This window comes from Microcaecilia unicolor, chromosome 3, assembly GCF_901765095.1.
Source record: "Microcaecilia unicolor chromosome 3, aMicUni1.1, whole genome shotgun sequence".
NCBI lineage: Eukaryota > Metazoa > Chordata > Amphibia > Gymnophiona > Siphonopidae > Microcaecilia > Microcaecilia unicolor.
The window spans coordinates 361,558,347-361,580,245 of NC_044033.1; the positions used below are offsets into that span (position 1 = coordinate 361,558,347).

At 41.4% G+C, this 21,899-nt stretch overlaps 1 protein-coding gene across 1 annotated transcript in view; it reads left to right on the top strand.

Moving 5' to 3' along the window:
* RFX6 (regulatory factor X6) overlaps positions 1–21,899 on the top strand; it is a 180,315-nt gene that overhangs the window by 20,599 nt on the left and 137,817 nt on the right. The window contains exons 3-4 of the mRNA XM_030195524.1: positions 6,409–6,532; positions 9,474–9,535. Coding sequence (XP_030051384.1) covers positions 6,409–6,532; positions 9,474–9,535 — 186 coding nt within the window. The remainder of the gene's footprint in view (positions 1–6,408; positions 6,533–9,473; positions 9,536–21,899) is intronic.

The following is a 21,899-nucleotide window of genomic DNA, read 5'->3' on the forward strand; positions in this document are numbered from 1 at the left end:
AGTGTTTGAGAGGATATTCCTTCCCAGTTTGTGGGTGGGTGAACACAGAGGTGAGCATGGAGGATGGACATACAGAACATGAACTACAAGGTTTATGACCAATCGGTGAGGGTATCGTGGTCATTGTGACAGGTAGAGCCGAAGGGGCTATTATCTCCTTAATATTCCTGCCTCGTGTGTGGGCCACGGTAAGCCATTTGTCTCGAAAACAGTGGTGGCCTTCCATAATATGCCAATGTTTACGTAAAATCCTTTTGATGTCATTAGATAGGTTAGAAAATTTCATGTTACATACAATATCGGGCCTTCTTCGTTCTTCATGCCTCACAAGTAGCTTGTCCCTGTCTGCAGCCCTCACTCTATTAATGCCCTTAGAGATACACTGCTCTGGGTAGCCCCTGTCTCGAAATCTTTTTGCCATGGGTATTGCTTGTTGTCCATAGTCACAATAGTCACTGCACACCCTTCTCAATCGTAGCAATTTTGAGGGAGGGAGATTCTCCTTGAGATTTCTATTATGATAGCTTTGGAAATGAAGGTAATTGTTCTTATCAGTGGGTTTCCTGTATATTGTGGTATTGAAGTTATAAGTATCTTTCTTAATAAGAATGTCCAGAAAGAGAATTTCTTTGGAATCATAGTGCATAGTGAATTTCAAATTCACATCTAGGCTGTTGAGCCACGTGTGAGATTCAATAAGTTTCTCAACTATACCCTTCCAAGGCATAAGAACATCATCAATATATCTTTTCCAGAACCGCAGTTCCTCTTGAAATGGATGTGTCTCCAGATGTTGATGCTCAAAGGCCACGTATAAAATGGCAATATCAGGGGCCATACTGGCCCCCATAGCAGTCCCTTTGATTTGTTTGAAGAATCTCTCCTGAAAGCAAAAATAGTTTTCTTGAAGGGCTATGGATGCTAGTTGAACAATGAAAGCAGTTGGTATTCTGGTATTTTTATCTCTGTCATTCAAGACATCGGTAATGATTTGGAGGGCATGTTGTTGAGGAATGTATGTATATAATGACTCCAGGTCAAACATAACCAGGATGATGTCTGTCAAATCGCCATCAAACTCATTTATTAAATTGATGGCATGAGATGAGTCACGGATGTATGATGTGACCAGAGGGACCAAAGGTCGCAAAAAAGAGTCCACAAACATGGAAAAGGGTTCAAGTATAGAGCCTATTCTTGAGACTATAGGCCTTCCTGGGGGGTTCACAAGAGTCTTACGAATTTTTGGAAGCACATATATAACTGGTATTACAGGGTGATCTGTGATGAGGAAGTCCTTCTCTTAGGGTGTCAGAAAACCAGATTCAAAACCAAATGAGACCCAAAAATTAATCTCTTTCCTAAGTTCTTCTGTGGGGTCATTATCTAATAAGCAATAGAATTCTTCATTGGATAATTGTCTTTCTATTTCCGTGATGTAATCAGCAGTGTTCATAATGACAATCCCCCCACCTTTGTCAGCAGGTTTGATGGTAATTTCTTGTTTACATCTAAGATTTTGGAGGGCTATATTTTCCTCTTTAGAGAGATTGTAGAATATCCTCTTTTTCTTCTGTTCTAAACGTGTAATGTCTCGCAGGACACATTGCTGAAATGCTGAAATCAACGGATCTGTAGGTCCGGGAGGCATCCATTTTGAAGGACGTTTAACCATTGAGGGATCACCATTAGATGATTCATGTCCTGCAAAAAAATGTGTAATTTGAGCTTCCTTTCAAATTTGAATGTCTATCCTAGTCTGCAATGGGTCGAAGTTATTAGTAGGTACAAATTTAAGTCCTTTTTTAAGGACAGAGATTTCTGTATCTGATAGTTCAACATTTGAGAAATTGACTATTGGAATGTCGGTCTCCTGTATGATGGACGGCGTTGAAAACCTGGAATCAAGCTCTCTGCCGCGTCTTCTCCCTCTTCCTCTGAATTCTATCCTATGAAATTGATGATAGCCTCTCTCCATCCCCTTGTATATTGTTCCATGTGAGTGGCAAGTCCCCTTCTCTCTCCCTTTGGTCCTGGTGTCCCAAATCCTGTCTAAAAAATTAGTTGGTATTGTATCTTTTTCCTGTATAACAGTGGAGTTGTTAATAGGTGTGGAACAAGGCAAAGTGAATAGTTCATCAGAATCATTCCAAATCCTTTTATGCACTCTTTCCGTGTTCACATGAGAAGTCCTTTCCTGATTACTGTTCATCTCTTGACGTACCTTCTTGATTGGAGATATCCTATTCCTATAGCTTGCCCTTCGTCTGCTCTGGGTATTTTTCTTTGGTACTGCCCACAGGTAAATGTTCTCCCTGTGGTAGTCCTCTTTCTCTCGTTTGTATTTCTCATATTTTTGTCTCTTAATATCCTTCTTAAAATTGTCTAATTTCGAATTAAGAGAGATCATATTTTCATCAAAATTCAGGTCCTCCTTCTTGAGTATATCATGTTTGATGTTAATATCAGTTTTAGTTGTTTCTAACTTCTCTTTAGAAGTTTCAATGAGCAAGATCATCAGATCCAGGGAACATTTGTTAAGTATGGAACACCATTTATCTAGAAAAGCCTTATTATCTCTAAAGAGTTGAGGTTCCTTATGAATCCTTAGTCCCCTAGGGATTTGTTGTACTCTACAATACTGTATTAAGGTAACGTAATGCAATTGACATGAGTTCTGTGTTAGGTCAATGAAATCATTCCATTGATCAGCTAGCGAGTCCTCATTCTCATCCTCAAAAACATCTGGTTCCTGGAGGAAATGATGTAGCCGGTCCTCTGAGTAACTTAACACATTATCCCAGTTCCTGAAGGCCATCCCTCACTTATGCATACACAGTCACAGAAGAGAGGGTAAAAACAGCATACAAGTATAAATAGAAACAGAATAAAAGCAACCCTGGGCCTTCAGGATAGAGATAACAGTTGTCCTTTAATCTGAAAATGACCCGACACAGGCCGTGTTTCGGCGTACAAATTCCTGCCTCAGGGATCTAACATAAAAACCATATAAACAATGAACATGAATAAATATCAATCAAAACAGGCATTACATATTTAAAAAATGTATACTGACAGGCATGAGTTGCTGCATTTAAGAGCACCTCACTGTGTGCACAACTCAGAGCATTCTATAAGTTACCTACCCATGCCTGTGCTCCACCCACAGATACAGCCTACTCTCATTTGCACACTAAGGGGGTCTTTTACAAAGGCACACTAGTGTTTGTAGTGCACGCTAAAAAATAAGCATGTGCTACATTCTAGAGATGCCAAACATATAAAGAGGAGTCCAATAAAACTTATATGGAAATATGATGTTTAATTTTAACAAAATATTTCTAAAAAGCAAGGAAAAGACCTCAAAACGCCCGACCGCTTACTTTCAGTTTTCGGCGGCTTTAACTGGGGGCGTGGTGTTCATCACTGGTCATAAAAACCTTGCTTGGAACAATTATTTTAACTTTTAATTTATTTCCAAAAAGATTTTGGCAATTGTACTCTTTTACACAAAAAAACTTTTTAAATATATTGACAATATGAATGCTAACTTCAAATTTTATTTGGTTCATAAAAACCTTCACTAATTCTCATGAAGTGCTGTAGAGCAGCTTTACATAGATAAAGTCGAGCACTTATCTGTTGCCCGACGGTGGCCCCATCCATTTTGCTTGTAGGCTTTTTCAAGGGCTGTGCTTCGACAGAGAAAGCATTGAGAAATTTGTTTTCCTCTCTTTTGTTCTGATCATGGCTTAATGCCCATATTTTCTTATGGGTGTCTCTAGTGTTTAGTGCACGCTAATAATTAGCACACGCTAAAAACTCTTTGCAAAAGACCCCCTTAGCTACATGCACATCATGGTCACAGAATAGTTTCACCAGGTTTTCAGTGGCATAAATGGCCCTGCCTAAATAGAGGTGCATTCCCCAGCCATATGCACTATTCTATAAACCAGTGATGGTGAACCTTTCAGAGACCGAGTGCCCAAACAGCAACCCAAAATCGAATTATTTATCGCAAAATGCCAACAGGGCAATTTAACCTGAATAGCAGAACTTTAAAAGCATTTGGCATGCTTTTGAATAATTAATGTGATTTTTGCTGTTGCATGCATGCTGATAACTCCCTTCCCCTCCATCCATGTGCATCTCCTTCCTGTCTTCCCTTCCCTCCTTCCCCTTCCCTCCATCCGTCTAACAATTGCCCTCCCCTCCATCCATCCATGTCCAGCAACCCTCCTCTCTCCCCTGCCCTCCCCCCATGTCCAGCAACCCTCCTCTCCCCTGCCCTCCCCTCCATCCATCCATGTTTAGCAACCCTCCTCTCTCCCCTGCCCTCCCCCCATGTCCAGCAACCCTCCTCTCCTCTGCCCTCCCCTCCATCCATCCATACCTAGCGATTCTCTTCTCTCCCCTGCCCTCCCCTCCCATTCCCATCCATGCCCTGCATGTAAATCTTTTTTATTACCTCCGTTGAAGCGGCCGCGTCTTTGAAAGCCCTGCCCATCTCTAGCCTTCCCTTCGTGAATTCGTTCCCTCAGAGTTAGTCCTGCCCTTGCGGAAATGAGGTCAGAATGCGGGACTGACTCTGAGGGAACAAACTCACGAAGGGAAGGCTAGAGACGGGCAGGGCTTTCAGAGATGTGGCCACCTCGACGGAGGTAATCGGCACTGGCGGGGAGGACATAAGAGGGGATGTTGAGTAGGCGGGCCTGGAGGGAAAGTGGCTGGGCCTGGGGCCATCCAGGCCCACCCTTGGCGACGGCGCGCATTCCAACAGAGAGGGCTCTGCGTGCCCTCTCTGGCACACGTGCCATAGGTTCGCCATCACTGCTATAAACCATGCCTAAGCGCTGTTTTTGGATGTGCCTATTTTTTAGACGCCATTTACAGAATCTGGCCCTAAGAGTGCCAATCTCATGTATTAGTGCTGGTATTCTGTAAACATTGTTGTACAATTATCATCTTAATTTAGCAGCACTACCTAGAATTGCAAGATTTCTTTAGTAGCAGGTGAATGTGTACAAGTGACTATTTGGGCCTCAGGGTTGACATCGGGGACTTTTACATTATCATTCTGTATTTTGAATGAATGTGGGGAGAAATGGTTCTACTGTGTAAAAACAGCAAAGTTTATCAGAAATATTTAGAAAATAACCATGGGCTTCTTTTACTAAGGTGTGCTAATGGATTTAGGGCACGCTAAAAATTAGTGCACACTAAATGCGAAGAAACCCATTTTATATGTACGGGCTTCTTCGCATTTAGTGCATGCTAATTGTTAACGTGCGCTAAATCCGTTAGTGCACCTTAGTAAAATGATCCCCTATGTTTTAAAAATTTTCTTGAAATTCCAAATATTATTCTTTAATCACAATTCAAGAGGAAGGGAGTTTTATGTTTTCCAGAGAAACCCCTCTTGAAGCAGTAGACTAGTAGAAAAAAAATGCTGCTCTCCCTGCCTCATGGCTATTCCTCTCCTTCTCTATTTGTCCATTTCTTGTTCACCTATAGTGTGGCCACTGTGGCATAGTAAGAGGTAAAAAAATATCCGTAGCATGGCTTTGTGCTAGTTTTTCCCACATACTAAGGATATATTTACCATAGCCATAAAAATAACTTTTTAAAATTTTTTGTCTTAATGGCCATGCGCTAATGTTGCCATTATCGCATGGCCATTAAAAACATTAATGTGTGTGCACTTATCGCCAACCATTTTGGAGTCAGTAAGGACTTACATTATTCCTGCAGCAATCTGTTAGCACATGCTAACTGATTAGTGCAGGAACACCCACTCTCTGCCCCTTAGACACCCCTCCTCAAAAATATATCACATTTTTTTAGGTTGCGGTTAGCTGGCACTCACTGCAGGACACCTAAGCGCATCCCGTGGTACATCATGTTAAGCTGTGTTAGATACATGTTAGCATCTAACGCAGCTTAGTAAAAGGACCCCTGAGTTCCCAAGTCCTCCACTGCCGAATCCAGAGTCCGTTCCTTTTATCTTGATGCACCATAAGCCTGGAATAGACGTCCTGAGTCAGTACGTCGAGCTCCATCACCTTCAAATCTAGGCTGAAAGCCCTCCTTTTTGAGACTGCTTTTTATCTCCTAACCCCTATTCACTTGTTCAGTACCCATGTCTGTTTTGTCATTCCCACTTTAAATATTTCCCAGGGATTGTATCTTACGTGTTCAGTGTACAGTGCTGCGTACGTCTATAGAAATGATAAGTAGTAGTAAGGTGAGGAGGGTGGAAATTACAAGGCTGAAATGAATAAGTTCAGTGGGTTGAGGAAGAAAAGAGTAAAAATAAGTGAATAATAGTAGGAAAATTATTAAATAGGAAGAAAGAGGGAATTTGCATTGAGTTTTCTGCTAAAAGAATGACTGTGTTTCAACCTGCAGGCTGGAGGAGAATTACATTGTATGTGAGGGAGTCTGTTTACCCAGATGCATTCTCTACGCACATTACTTAGACTTCTGCAGGAAAGAGAAGCTGAAGCCAGCTTGTGCTGCAACATTTGGGAAGGTGAACAGAATATTTTTCTCTCTTTTGATATTGATGAGAAGTATGCCTTAGCAGATGTTCTTCTGGTGTAAATGTTTCACATGCTGCAATCATATGGGCTGAAATGAGAGCTCAGCTATTGAAGTCATCTGTCATTAACATCTCTTGTAAACTTGTAGTGCAAATGTCCAGTTCATTGTTACATTACATTAATCAACATTTCTATCCCACATTAAGTTAAATTTGGCTTACAATCAATTAATTAAAAAAATATAATAAAAAAATCAAAATACAGTGAATAATAGAAATCCAGGTCTAGAGATAAGAGCTCATCTATATCTTATCATCGAACCAACAAAAACTTACACAATAGGAAAGTTTATAACATTTTCCAGAACTTGCCAAAATTTTCCCGAGTCCTAACTTCTAATGGTAACAAGCTCCACCACTGTGTTGACTGGTATGAAAAACAGGCTAAATGCATGGTCAGATACTCAATTTTCCTACAACAAGGATAATGAAGGGTTATACTCATAGGATAATGAAGAATTAAGAATTCCCTAAACTGTTGACTAGCATTCCTTTCAGACAAATAAATTAAACCTTCAGTATAATTTGGAGCAGTATCATATATAGGGGTATGTTTACTAGGGTGCGTTAGCATTTTTAACTCGCCTGTAAATTTAATGCGCGTTAAATGCTAATGCGCCTATACATTTCTAAGGGTGCATTAGCGTTTAACACGTATAAACCATTTAAGTGTGTTAAAAATTCTAACGCGCCCATAGCCCCGCTTAGTAAACATAGGCAATAATCTGAAGGCCTAACAAGCAAAGTTTAAAAACTGAACACACCTCGACTGGTAACCAGTGCAATCTTACCAACAATGGTGTGGGCCTTTCATATTTTGATATTCTACAGATTAATAGATCCGCTGTGTTTTGTATCATCTGAAGTTTTTTTATTACTGCCTTTTTACAACCAATATATATATAATATTGCAATCATCAGTATTGGTTAATCCCAGAGATTGAACCAACAAACAAAATGTTTCCACAGAGAAGCAAGTTCTTATCCATCTCAGTTTCCATAATGTTCTGAAAATCTTTGTTACCATAGCTGATGTTCGAAGTTTGAATGTCAAATGATTATCTATAACAACTAATATTTTCAAACTGGTTTTCCCAATTTATAAGAAACATAACCATATATAAAACTATTAATGATAACAAGTTGATGAGGACTACTAATAATCAAACATTTTCCTTTTTCCCTATTTAGTTTAAGCTTAGAGTCCATGATTCCAATGTATCTAAATCACACTTTATATCTGCTAAGATTTCATAATTGGTATTATGAAAAGGAATATAGATAATAACATCAGCATAGATAAAAGGGTTTAACCCAATCTTTTATTCCCAAGGGGTCTTGATGATGTTAAATAAAATTGGGGAGATAGGTGAACCCTGCAGTACAAAGCATTCTGAAATAGTTTATAAGCAAAAGTAAAATTGGTATTATAGTTACTTGATGATTGTGATATATTGATCTGCAGCTATATTGTCATATATTGGTACTCAAGTTAATGTATTGTGTTCCTCCAGAATACAGATCCTACAAAGTTGTTTTGCATAACTGTTGAGGAACATTAGGTCCTGCACCTAAGAAACAAGATGGCTGCTCTCTGTTCCATGGTAGCTGCTTACTCCAGCACACATTTCTTCTCCTCCTCCCATTCTTTCTGCCTAGAATCTTCTAGCCACTGCACAAGCATACTTGAGGTTTTACCATTATCACTTTGTCAGGGGAGTAGTGAGAGATATCACTTAGCTCAATGGTTGAGATTTCAAATTTGGTTTTTGTTGCCTTGTTTTCAGCGGCATGTACCAAGAAATAATTTACAAGCAAAAGTAAAATTGGTATCATAGTTACTTGATGATTGTGGTAGTCTGAAGAACTAGACCTCTCAGATGCGAGAAAAGTGAACACCATTGGGTTCCTCTTACTAGATGTAGAGCGAATACACTTTTAGCCAATCTGAAGGAACTGGGAGAAAAGGAAAACCCCTGTAAAGGGAAAATAGGTTATCAGGTAATGAAGGCAGGAAATCATACACACACTAGAATCTGCTCAGCTCTCTCATTGAAGGTGGTAGAAATGAGCATAACTTTAAGGCATTTCCTAATAAATTATTGTACAACAGTTTAATTAAGAGCTGTAACAACTGTTTGTTGTGGAATGCAACCTGTTTATTTGCTAAGGATGTGCATTCATTTGAAACAGCATGGGAAAATTCACCTAACTCCCCACATTTCAGCCCCAAGTATCAGCTATAAATAGTACACACTCTTTCAATATTGTGCACATGCACAAATAATGCACACTCTTCAGAGAGAGTACAACGGTATTTACACTGCCCTCAAAATGAACACATTTTACAAAATAGCAGCCCACAGAACTAAACTAAACAACATTGTTGGGCTGCACATCCCTAAATAAAGTCAGACTAGTTTGGAATTATTTGGAGTTGCCTATCAGGCATTGCAATAGTAGCCACAGAGGAATATTAATTTTTCACTGCGTTGTCACTTGAGAGTCACTGTACAACTGATTAGCTTAAGAGAATCAGAACCTAGTGGTGGTTTAGACATTCCCCTTAAAATATCCAACTACATCAACATATAAGAGATAGAAGAAGTAAAACTGAAAAATGATGATTTTTCACAGGACACGTAAATAAGCCAATTGATCGAGGCTGCTAAAAATGAGTGTTTGCAGAGCAAATATTTTAAATCACAGAAGGGATATGGCTGTATGCATTTTATAGCAGCCTATGAAATTAATCATATAGGAATAAATTATGAGGTAGTGTTCAGCAGATTTCTATTTGAAACAAAATATTTCAGGATTGCTTGTCCAAAACACATGATGACAAATTCAAATTTTTTTTCAATCACTTTAGACAATTCGTCAGAAGTTCCCGCTTCTTACCACAAGAAGACTTGGCACAAGAGGTCACTCAAAGTAAGACCGATATATTACATACTTGCTGAATATATGGACAGCCTGTACCCTGTCTCGCTGTATATCTTTGTCTTTTTCTCTGTTTTGCGCTCACTACTTCTATGCATTCATTCAGAAACTTCCTTCATACCTTGGCAGAGCCATTGACAAGCTAAATATAATAAAACTGGTACAATAATGTACAGGTGGAGTCAGCACCTGTGACTCAGCATAATCTCAGCTTAGAATGATTAGAATAATGCCATAGATATATGTATGTATACACACTGAAGCATAAATGTAGACATTCTGCCTAAATGTAATTCTATAAACATACACCTAAATGCAATGGTGCATAATTACAACTTACCTAAACCTATTTTGTATCCAGCCACACTAGCTGCTTTTACCATATCTTCTGGCAATGAATTCCAGTGCTTAACTATGTTTTGAGAGTTTTAAATGTACTAAGCCACTGGCTCCCAAACCAGGTCCTGGAGGCACCTCAGCCAGTCAGGTTTGCAGGATATTCACAATGAATATTCATGAGGGAGATTTGCATGCACTGCTTCTACTACATGCAAATCTCGCTCATAAATATTCATTGTGGATATCCTGAAAATCTGACCAGCTGGGGTGCCTCCGGGACCAGGTTTGGGAACCACTGTACTAAGCTACTTGAGTGTATGTTCACTAATCTTTTTACTTTTTGCAAAGTGAACAATACACATAGGTGGTGTTTGGGTAAAGTATGGGCAGGGCACACAGTTATACATATAAATTATAGAACACTATAATTTGTGCACTTTCTAGCAATTTATGTATGAGCACTTACACCAACTCTATGGTAGGTGTAAGTGCTTTCACCTAAATTATAGGTATGCATTTCATCTGATAAACTAGTATTCTATAAAGGAAAGCAACCACCTACTTTCTTTAAAGAATAGGTACAAACTAGGTGCCTAGAGGGCATCTAAATATAGCAGGATACTGGACTAGATAGACCATTGGTCTGACCCAGTATGGCTGTTCATATGTTCTTATATTCACTCTGTTATACAATTGCCCTCTTGGGTGGGGGTGGGGGCACATCTACAGTGTGTGCAAAATTTAGATACCAAAATACAATGCACTAAGCACAAATTCTATAACGGCATCTGGGCACTGAGATTCCATTATAGAATTGTCACGCCCCTCATCTGTTTCCTGAAGTCTCCTATGATCCAGCAACCTCCCATGTCTGAGGAATCTTTTCTGCTTCTTGGAACTCGACACTTCCTTTTCATAGACCCGTTAAAATTATGCATAGTGTTATAGAATTTGGGGGTTGCGCACTAGAATTTACATCAGGTTTCAGTTGGTGTAAATACTCGTGCCCAAAGTTGGGCACCAGAATATGCCTAAAATGCCCTTTATAAAATAGCACTGTGTGAATTTGTCCTGGTGCCTATTTTTCGGTACCACTAACTGAATCCAACTGTACGCAATTGACATGCTCACCTTATAGAATACCGCTGAGCATGCACATAGCACTTACATGCATGAGTGTAACATTCAAGCATATGTGTTAGCTTTCTATAATCATTGCATGCAAATGGCACTTATATTTAGGTGCTAAGATTGTATTATAAAAGGATTTGGTGTTTTAAATTTAATCAGCTATCGGCTAAGTGGGTCAGCTTCCTTAAAATTTGTTTCTAGAATTAAAAGGAAGAAAAAGGAGTTCCCAATGTACTGATAGGAGATTGGACTATGAAACGTTTCTTATGAATATTTTGAAAACCAAATTGCTTGAGAAGTCCAAGGACCAAGTTTAAGCTCATTGACCTAGGCTTTTGTTTGTGGTTTCTCAGTTGTCCAGGTGCCACCAATGCAAAACTGTTAAGAATTTCTTAAAAACAAGTGAGTGCCAAAGCTTCTTGAAAGCTTCTTGACTGTCTCCAGTGACCAATGAATGTGTAGTTTGCAAAGGTCAGGAAGGAACCTTGTCACAGATCATGCGATTCCACTTGATAATATCTCCATACTCCTTAAAATATAAACTGTAATATTATATATTGTGATATACAATACCTCCATTTTACTGTTTGGTATTTGTAGACAAGTGATTCAAGCTGAATTTTGTTCCTTGTAAATGATAACTAGAAGTTATTATATTTTTCTTTTTTATTAGTAGTGATTTAGTGGGTTAATAAAACTGCTGACAGCTGGCCTCATGATAACAAGTTATTGCAAGCCCTTGTCTCACTTATCCCTGTCATTTCCTTATCAGTGTACATTTACTGAAGTGAGAGCTTCCAGATAGATAGAAACTGAACATATGTTACTCCAAAGCCTACATTGTTATAAAATTTTATAAAGCAAAATCTGTATTCTCTATTTCCTCATGAGAATGAAAAGAATGGAGGTTCCTTTTAATAAGATGCGCTGAAAAATGGACTGCGATAGTATAGGCATGGGTTTTGGCCACGCGCAGGATCATTTTTCAGCGCACCTGTAAAAAATGCCTTGGGAGGGGGGGGGGGGGCAAAAATGAATGTGCTGCAAAATGAAAATTGGCGCGTGTCCATTTTGGGTCTGAGACCTTATCGCCAGCCATTAACTTAGCGTTCAAGTCTCATGTGTTAACCGGGAAGTAACGGTCAATGCACGTCAGAATGCCGATTATCACCCACTTGCCAGAAAATAAAAATATTTTCTGACGCGTGTATCAGACGGTTGTCAAAATTGAAATTACCGCCCGGGGCCACATGGTAGCCGGGCGGTAACTCAGAATTGAAGCGCGTTGGGCACGCATAAGCACTTATGCAGCTTAGTAAAAGGACTCCTGGATGCTGTATGAATATCGAACCTCCAATCTAGTCCTTTACATTCCAGGTTAAAATATAATAAGCCCCATGGGCCGGTCAATATTCAGCCTGTGGAGGTCAGCAATTTTTTTTAGTGCTGACCACTGCTGGCTAAATTAGATCTACTATATATAAGAGAATCCCATTATTTTCAATCAATATCAAAAACATTTTTTAAAAAGGACCATCGGAAGGCGGGTGACATGGTCCTTTAAAAAAACTTTGGGGGGATATTGATTGGAAATATTGGGATTCTCAGTGGCTTAGCTAGGTGGGTTGCCAGGGAAGTGGCTGCTCCCCCAAATGGAGTTCTGATGGCTCCAGCACCTATTTTTTATGTGGTCCCACCGGACTGTAGTGCCGACATGTGCCTGTGCAGTCCACCCTCCTCTCCCCTTGACTTTTCAACCTGGCTACGCTTCTGGGGATTCTCTTATATATAGTGGGTTGTTTATGAGTATCTATTTATAAAATTATCTTTGAGATCCCATTATAGACCCTGACACTCAATGCTGACACTGACATTGAATATCTGGGTCTATTCAGGTATGTCCTGGCTGCCAGTACTTATACGGACTTTGGATGAATATTGGCCATAACCTACATATAGGGATCTCAGGTCCCACATCCTCTGTTCTAATCCCATTCCCTCCCCTCCCCCCCCCCCCCCCCGGTTGTGATCACCTCCCCCCAGAATCCTAGGCACCCCGGGACTTACATAAAGGTGATCCTTGGTGGTCTAGTGAGATGGGGCTGGAGCAGTCCCCTTTCCACTCCTGCTTCATTGGCTCTGGGTCTCAAACTGGCAAAGCAGATTGCTAGCTGTAGTCTCATGGTACTACCACTAGGGGCCAACCTTCTATTAAGAGGGTGAATGGAATGGGGGGTTGGGGAACAAAGTGGATAGATCAGGGGGACCAGAAAGGGGGAGGGGGAATCAGATCAGTGACCTGGAAGTTTTGCAGGTGCTGGCCAATATTCAGTGCGAAAGATAGCACTGTACAAATAGATATTCTATTTGACCATTTAGCTTTGGCACCAGCAATGAATGTAGCCTTGACTGCATAAGTGTCAGCTCATCCCCAACTCTACTGTCCGACTGCCCTCCAGTGCCTGGATTTATGTTGTGAGATGAGAACTGATATTCAGCAGCAGTGCGACTACCAACTCCAGGGTGTCTAATTGGGATCACAATTTCTGCTGACCATGGAGCCTTTTGTAAAATAAAAACATAAGAACAAAGAAGTGCTATAGTGGATCAGATCAAAAGTCCATCAAGTCCAGCATTCTGTTTCCAGAAGGGGCCAATCCAGTTCGCAAATATGTGGCAGAAAGTAGCAGCATTCCATCCTGTTTAACCTAGGGATAAACAGTGGCTTTCCCTCCAAGTCTACCTTAATCGCAATTTATAGACTTTTTCTCCAGGAACTTGTCTAAACCTATTTTATATCAAGCCATACTAATTGTTTTTACCATATCTTCTGACAATGAATTCCAGAGCTTAACTATGTATTGAGTGTTTTAAATGTACTAGGTAGTTTCAGTGTATGCTCCCTAATCTTTATACTACTAATGGCAAATCAGCACCCCAATCAAGAGGACTCCGGATTCCCCTGCCCCGCTTACCTCCGCCTACCCCCCAGTGCACATCCCCAACCAGCAACTACTTACAACGCACCACATCCGCAAATCGCTGTCCAATCCCGCCCTCACAGATCTCCAACACACACCTCCTCCACTAGCTCCTCTCTAACGATCCCACACACTTAAATACACCCACCTCCTGCTCCTGCCCTTCAAAAACGCTAAACAAATGCAAACAGGAACAAGGGGAAGGGGGAGTGGCACTAGAAATACCCCACGCCTTCCATACCAACAGCCAGCCAATGCAATTAACGCATATGATGTAAAACACACCCACCTCCTGCGCACGCCCTCAAATCACTAGCAATAAATGAACATTTAACATGGCATTTACCGACGAATTCCGAAGCGACCGACGAAAACCGAGACAAAAATTTCGGGGAAAAAAATCGACGATAACCAAAAACGACGAAATCCGACGTCAACGAAAACCAAGGTTTCACTGTAGCTATAATTTGGGTCCTTTTACTAAGTTGCAGTAAAAGGGGGCCTGTGTTAGCGTCAGCATGTGTTTTTGATGCATGCTGGGGCTCCCTTTTTACTGCAGTGAGTAAAAGGTTATCTCTTTAAAAAAAAAATGGTCATGTGGTAAGTGAACCACATACCGAACGGCATTCGGGGGGGGGGGGGGGGGGGGGGGAGCACTTACCACCACTCATTGAGGTGGCAATAAGGACTCCAGTGCTAAACCAGCAGTAACTGGGCAGCAATTACCACCAGGAAAGCATTGGCGCTACAAAAGTAGAGAATATTTTTGTAGTGCCAGAAATGGTGCGTGTTGGAGGTGGGAACTACTGCCAGGTTCCTGCAGTAGCCTGGCAGTATTTCTTTGTTTTTTTAAATATATCCATGTCAATACAGGTAGGTAAGCCCATTGCCGTGCGCCAACCCTTTAGTAAAAGGGCCCCTCTGTGCATCAGTTTGCACTTGCCCATAATAATTTTCATCTGCCATTTGGATGCCCAGTCTTCCTTTCTTCTACAGACTGGAGTGGAGGAGTAGCCTAGTGGTTAATGCAGTGAACTTTGATCCTGGGGAACTGAGTTCGATTCCCACTGCAGCTCCTTGTGACTCTGGGCAAGTCACTTAACCCTCCATTGCCCCTGGTACAAAATAAGTACCTGAATATATGTAAACCGCTTTGAATGTAGTTGCAAAAACCTCAGAAAGGCGGTATATCAAGTCCCATTTCCCTTTCCCTATTTGAAATTCTACATGGAATGTTGCTATTCCACTAGCAACATTCCATGTAGAAGCCTGCCCTTGCAGATCAGCAACGGGGCTGTGCAGGCTTCAGTTTCTGTGAGTCACAGAAAAACAGAAGCCTGCATGGCCGCATTGCTGATCTGCAAGGGTAGGCTTCTACATGGAATGTTGCTAGTGGAGGAGCAGCCTAGTGGTTAGTGCAGTGGACTTTGATCCTGGGGAACTGAGTTCAATTCCCACTGCAGCTCCTTGTGACTCTGGGCAAGTCACTTAACCCTCCATTGCCCCTGGTACAAAATAAGTACCTGAATATATGTAAACCGCTTTGAATGTAGTTGCAAAAACCTCAGAAAGGCGGTATATCAAGTTCCATTTCCCTTCCTTCTGCAATTTCTCTCAATCTGTATGGGGCCTTTTTACTAAGTGGCAGTAAGCACTAAGGCATGCTTACCGTACACTACCTCAGGATGCCTGAGTTCTGAGATCAGTGTGTGCTAATCCTGTTGTAAAAAATATAAAATATTTGTATTATGGGAGTGCGTTTGGGGGTGGAGAGTAGGCATGCCCTGTGCTAATTGGGAAATCACCACACACTGCCAATTAGCATGAGTTTAGCACAGGAGCCCTTACCACCTAGTAAATAGGTGGCGGTAAGGGATCCTGCGCTGATGACCATTAGTGCGTGGCCATTTTACTGCCATGCTAAAAGTGGTTTCCCTAGTAGACAAAAAAAAAAGCAAGGAGCTGTTTGGAGCCAAAGAACAGGTAAGAATCACCCTCAAAAACTGCAGAATATATACATGAAAACTTTAACAGAAAGCTAGCCCTGAGCACAACGATGCTAGTCTTCAAAATGAAAACGTCGACATCTCTTCTGTGTAGCATATAACAAGTCAGGAAAAATACAGACCTTGGCTCCCAAAAAATGTTCATTCAAACATCTAAAGTATAAATTGAATATTAGGTTTTGGTCAGGTTATAAAGGGTGGTCCCAAGCATAATCACCTCTAAAGATGATTCGAGAAAAGTAGTTAAGTCCATAGATCCAAAATTTTCTTCTTGTCTTCCAAATTTAGCAGATGATGATCTCCCCATTACTAAGATATATACTGCTCTAACAAGCGAAGGCAAAGTCTCAGCTGGTAATCTCAAGCTTTCCTTGAAATATTTCCATGCCATATCCATCGCAGGGATTAGAGACAATTTGGGAACGGTCAAGATCCTTAAGTTATTCGTCCTGATTTTCTAAATATTCCACTTTTCTGTGTAGAACTTCCTTATCCTTCATTAAAGCAGTGTTTCTAGTTCTCAATTTGAATTCAGAATCAGTCACTTTACAGTTGTGATCTTCTGCAACTTGAACCTGTTCATCCAAACCTCAATTAGAATTTGTAAAATCACTCACCAACTATGAGACCACTGTAGACAGGGAAGTATTCACTCCTTGAATGGCCTTCCAAAGTGACTCCATCGTCACTTCTGCTGGTTTCTTAATCCCAGGCATCGCAGATGACAGACTCACAGATTCTACTGTCCACAAAGAAAAGAAGCTGAAGTCAAAGTCCCAGCTCTTTCAGCTGCAGGAGAGGATGCAGCAGCTGGTTCTCCCTCCATCAACAGGCTTTGCGTCTGATCCAAAAATATGCCAGAGCTTTGTGCTACCATGCTGCCACAGGCACTTCTGGGCTGTCAGGTATCTGATCGATTCATGGGGCACCCCCTCCACACTATGCTCCAGATGAGAAACCACAAAAACTGGATGAAGCAGGGGAAATCCTTACTGTTACTGACCAGCTTGGCAACACTCCCTGGTAAGTTGTTTCATTGCAGGATCAGAACCAGGCTTTGGAAGGAAGATTCTCATCTTTCTGTTCCTTTTCCCCATCTTGCTCGGGATAAGGAATCAGCAAAGAAAGCAATCTTCCTAGGTACTTCTGAGGAGCTTAGGTCAGTATGTCCTCAAACAACGCCATCTTGGCTTCTCTGATTTCTATCTTTTAACCGGTTCCCAATTCATAATAGCTAGGATACATAACTGTATTTGGCAGACCTGCTACATAACTTTTGGCTCTGCATACCAGAACACCTGCATGGCCTGCTTTCTCCGAAATGCATAACTTTTAGTAAGATATCAATATATCAAGATGTCTGAACAAGAGCCATATATATTGGCTGTCCCTGAATTTTGTTAATAAAAAAAAAGGATTGATGTAGTTAACTCAGACATTAACCAGATAGAATATTTTATAAATTGACCCTACCATTTCTAGTTGGTGAAAGTCATATTGTAAACATTCAACAAGTAATATTTTGGTAGTAGGACTGCCATCATAATTTACAAGGGGTGGGAGCTGTGGAATTTATTATATGGCTATTATTTGAAGACTCTAAGGGGTCCTTTTACTAAGGTGCGCTGATGTCATGTAATCACCTCTAAGCCTGTTTAGTTCCATGACTTCCACAAAGGATTCCATTGTGTTTATCCCATGCATTTTTGAATTATGTTACTGTTATCATCTTCTCCACCTCCCATGGGAGGGCATTCCAGGTATCTACCACCCTCTCATGAAAAAGTACTTCCTGACATTATTCCTGAGTTGGCCCCCCTGCAATCTAAATTTTTGTCCTCTAGTTCTACCACCTTCCCTCCTCTGGAAAAGGTTTGTTTGTATATTAATACCTTTCAAATATTTGAATGTCTGTTTTATATCATCCCTGTCTCTTCTTTCCTCCAGGGTGTCCATCTTCAGGTCATCAAGTCTCTCATACGTCTTGTGGAGCATTTTCATCACTTTTCTCTGAACTGCTTCAAGTGATTTTACGTCCTTAGTAAAATGTGGCTTCCAAAACTGAACAAAATACTCCAAGTGAGGCCCCACCAATGACTTGTACTGGGACATCAAGACCTCCTTTCTTTTGCTAGTTATACCCCTCTCTATGCAGCCTAGCATCCTTCTGGCCGTGGCCACCGCCTTGTTGCATTAGTTCATCACCCCAAGGTCCCTCTCCTGAGCTGTGCTTTTCAATCACTCTGCACTTTTTCACATTAAATTTTAACTGCCAGATCTTTGACCATTCTTCTAATTTTTGGAGATTTCTTCTCATGGTTTCTACTTCCTCCATGGCATCCACTCTATTGGCTACCGTTATTGTCATCTACAAAAAGGCCAACTTTTCCTTATAACCCTTCAGCAATATCTCTCACAAATATATTAAATGGATTTGACCCTAGTACTGACTCCTGAGGCACTCCACTACTCACCTTCTGACTCCTGAGGCACTCCACTACTCACCTTCTTTTCTTCTGAGTAAATTCTATTTATCACAACCTTCTGTCACCTGTTGGTCAACCAGTTTCCAATCCAGTTCACCACTTTAGGTCCTAAGTTCAGCCCTCTTAGCATGTAGTTTCCCACTTCTTTCCTCTTCCCACTTTTATGAAGAGAGACCACATCCACTTGTCTACTACTACTACTACTACTTAGCATTTCTATAGCGCTGTACAAGTTTCACAAGGGGAAGGACAGTCCCTGCTCTGGAGAGCTTACAATCTAAAGGTTGCAAACTATGTAGTCAGTGTAGGTAGCTTACAATCAAAGGTTATAACTAAATAGCTTACAATCTAGGGGTTACAAACTATGTAGTCAGTATAGGTAACATGAATGGAGAAGGTGGTTAGGCGCCAAAGGCAAGGGAGAAGAGATGGGCTTTGAGTAAGGACTTGAAGATGGGCAGGGAGGGCGCATGGCGTATGGGCTCGGGAAGTCTGTTCCAGGCATGAGGTGATGCGAGGCAGAAGGGGCGGAGTCTGGAGTTAGCGGTGGTAGAGAAGGGTACAGATAGGAGTGATTTGTCCTGAGAGCGGAGGTTACGAGTGGGAACATACGGGGAGAGGAGAGCAGAGAGGTAGTGGGGGGCTGCAGATTGAGTGCACTTGAAGGTCAATAGGAGAAGCTTGAACTGTATACGGTAGCGGATTGGGAGCCAGTGAAGCGACTTGAGGAGAGGGGTGATGTGAGAGTATCAGTTCACGCGGTAGATAAGACGTGCGGCGGAATTTTGAACAGATTGAAGGGGGGATAGGTGGCTGAGCGGGAGGCCAGCGAGAAGAAGGTTGCAGTAGTCAAGGCGAGAGGTAACAAGCGAGTGGACGAGGGTTCGGGTGGTCTGTTCAGAGAGGAAAGGGCGGATTTTGCTAATATTATAGAGGAAGAAGCGACAGGTCTTAGCTGTGTGCTGGATATGGGCAGAAAAGGAAAGGGAGGAGTCGAAGATGACTCCGAGATTGCGGGCTGAAGAGACAGGGAGGATGAGGGCGTTGTCCACAGAGACGGAAAGTGGGGGAAGAGGAGATGAGGGTTTGGGTGGAAAAACAAGGAGCTCAGTCTTTGCCATGTTCAGTTTCAGATGCCGGTTGGACATCCAGGCAGCGATGTCTGAGAGGCAGGCCAAAACTTTGGCCTGGGTTTCGACAGTGATGTCGGGAGTGGAGAGATAAAGCTGGGTTTCATCAGCATAGAGGTGGTACTGGAAACCATGTGATGAGATCAGCGAGCCCAGGGAAGAGGTGTAGATCGAGAAAAGAAGTGGTCCAAGGGCAGATCCTTGAGGAACCCCAACAGAGAGCGGGATGGGGGTGGAAGAAGTGCCGTTAGAAAATACTCTGAAGGTGCGTTGGGAAAGGTACGATGAGAACCAGGAGAGGACGGAGCCCTGGAACCCGAGTGAGGACAGTGTGGCAAGAAGTAAATTGTGATTGACGGTGTCAAAGGCGGCCGATAGGTCGAGGAGGATGAGGATGGAATAGTGACCTTTGGATTTGGCAAGGAACAGGTTGTTGCAGACTTTGGAGAGTGCTGTTTCTGTCGAGTGTAGTGGGCGAAACTCCAATCCAGCAGAAACTCTCCTGTCTCTATAGATCTATTAAATCCTTAAGAGGTCCCACCAGGATTTCTTTGAGCTTCCTCAGTATTCTGGGATATATCCCATCCAGCCCCATAGCTTTGTCCACGTTCAGCTTTTCGAGTTGCTTATAAGTGTTTTCTTCTGTGAACAGTGCAATATCCACTCCATTCTGAAATATACCCTTGGCAGCTGATTGTGGTCTTTCTTCAAGATTTTCTTCCATGAACATCAAAAGGAAGTATATATTTAGAACATTCATTTTATCCTCATCACTCTCCATATAGGGGTTCTCAGCATCTTTCAGTCTTACAAGTCAATTCCTAGCTTTTCTTCCTTCACCAATATATCTGAAAAAGATCTTGTCACCTCTCTTTACATCTTTAGCCATTTTTCTTCTGCCTGCACTTTTGCTAGCCATATTTCTCTCTTCACTTCTTTGAGTTTAATCTAGTAATCTTTTCTGTGATCCCCTTGCTATGTTCTTCTCTATTTCTTGAATGCAGCTTCTTCTGTCCTTATTTTTCCATCCACTTGTTTGGAGAACCATATAGGCTTCCTGTTTCTCTTGTTTTTGTTTACTTTCCTTGTATAAAGATCTATTGCCATATTTATAGCAGCTTTCAGCTTGGACCACTGCCCTTCCATTTCTATTCCTACCCATGTTGTCAGCTCATTCTTAAGGTATTCCCGCATTTTACCAAAATCAGCATGTCTGAAATCAAGTACTTTGAGTTTTGAGCTTAAATCCATAATTGTCTGGTAACACACAGAAAAAAAAATAAAATAAAAGTCACAATTAATATCTTTTATTAAATTTAGATATTAGATATGTATCATATGTCAAAGAATAAAGTGGTTGCTCAAAGCATATACTAACCACAATTGCTCAACTGCAAAACACTATGCACAACTTTATGCAAAAACACACTCAGAACCTTACTGTACCATAAATATTACACTGGGCAGAACCTAATACACCAATATACCACCCATACGGAAAATGCAGACCGTCAACAATATGAAACAAGGGATCATAATATCACAATTCTCATGTACAGCCACAAAACACCCTAATTCATGTTTAATGTGGGATAAAATGCCATAAATAAGTAAATAAATATAAACTTTTAATGTTGAGCACCTGATTCTCAAAGTGGACATATTCCAAACACTATAATGAAATAAAATGATCTTTTCTACCTTTGTTGTCTGGTGACTTTGTTTTTCTGATCATGCTGGCCTAGTATCCGATTCTGCTGATATCTGTCCTCTTAACTCCGTTTCCAGGGCTTCCTTTCCATTTATTTGTTTACTTTCCGCCTTTCTTCTTCATTTCTTGTCCTACAACCGTAAGTAAAAGCTGGGTCCTCCGCAGACTTGACTGTCCAGTGGATCCAGCTTCTGCCTATTTTCTCCATCCATGTGCAGTTTTTCTCCTCTTTTCCTTTTTCCTCATCTCATCTCCTTCCTCTCTCTTCCGTCCCCTCCCCTCTATGTCCAGCAATTTCTCATCTCTCCCTGGGCCCAGTCCTCCCATCCATGTCCATCCATGCTCCTCTCTCCCCTGCCCCCTCCATTCATCCATATCCAGCAATTTCCCTCTCTCCCTGAGCCCTGCCCTCCATCCATGTCCCTCTCTCCTCTGCCCCCTCCATTCATCCATATCCAGCAATTCCCCTCTCTCCCTGAGCCCTGCCTTGCCCTCCCATCCATGTTCCTCTCTTCCCTGCCCCCCTCCATTCACCCATATCCAGCAATTTCCCTGAGCCCTGCCCTCCCAT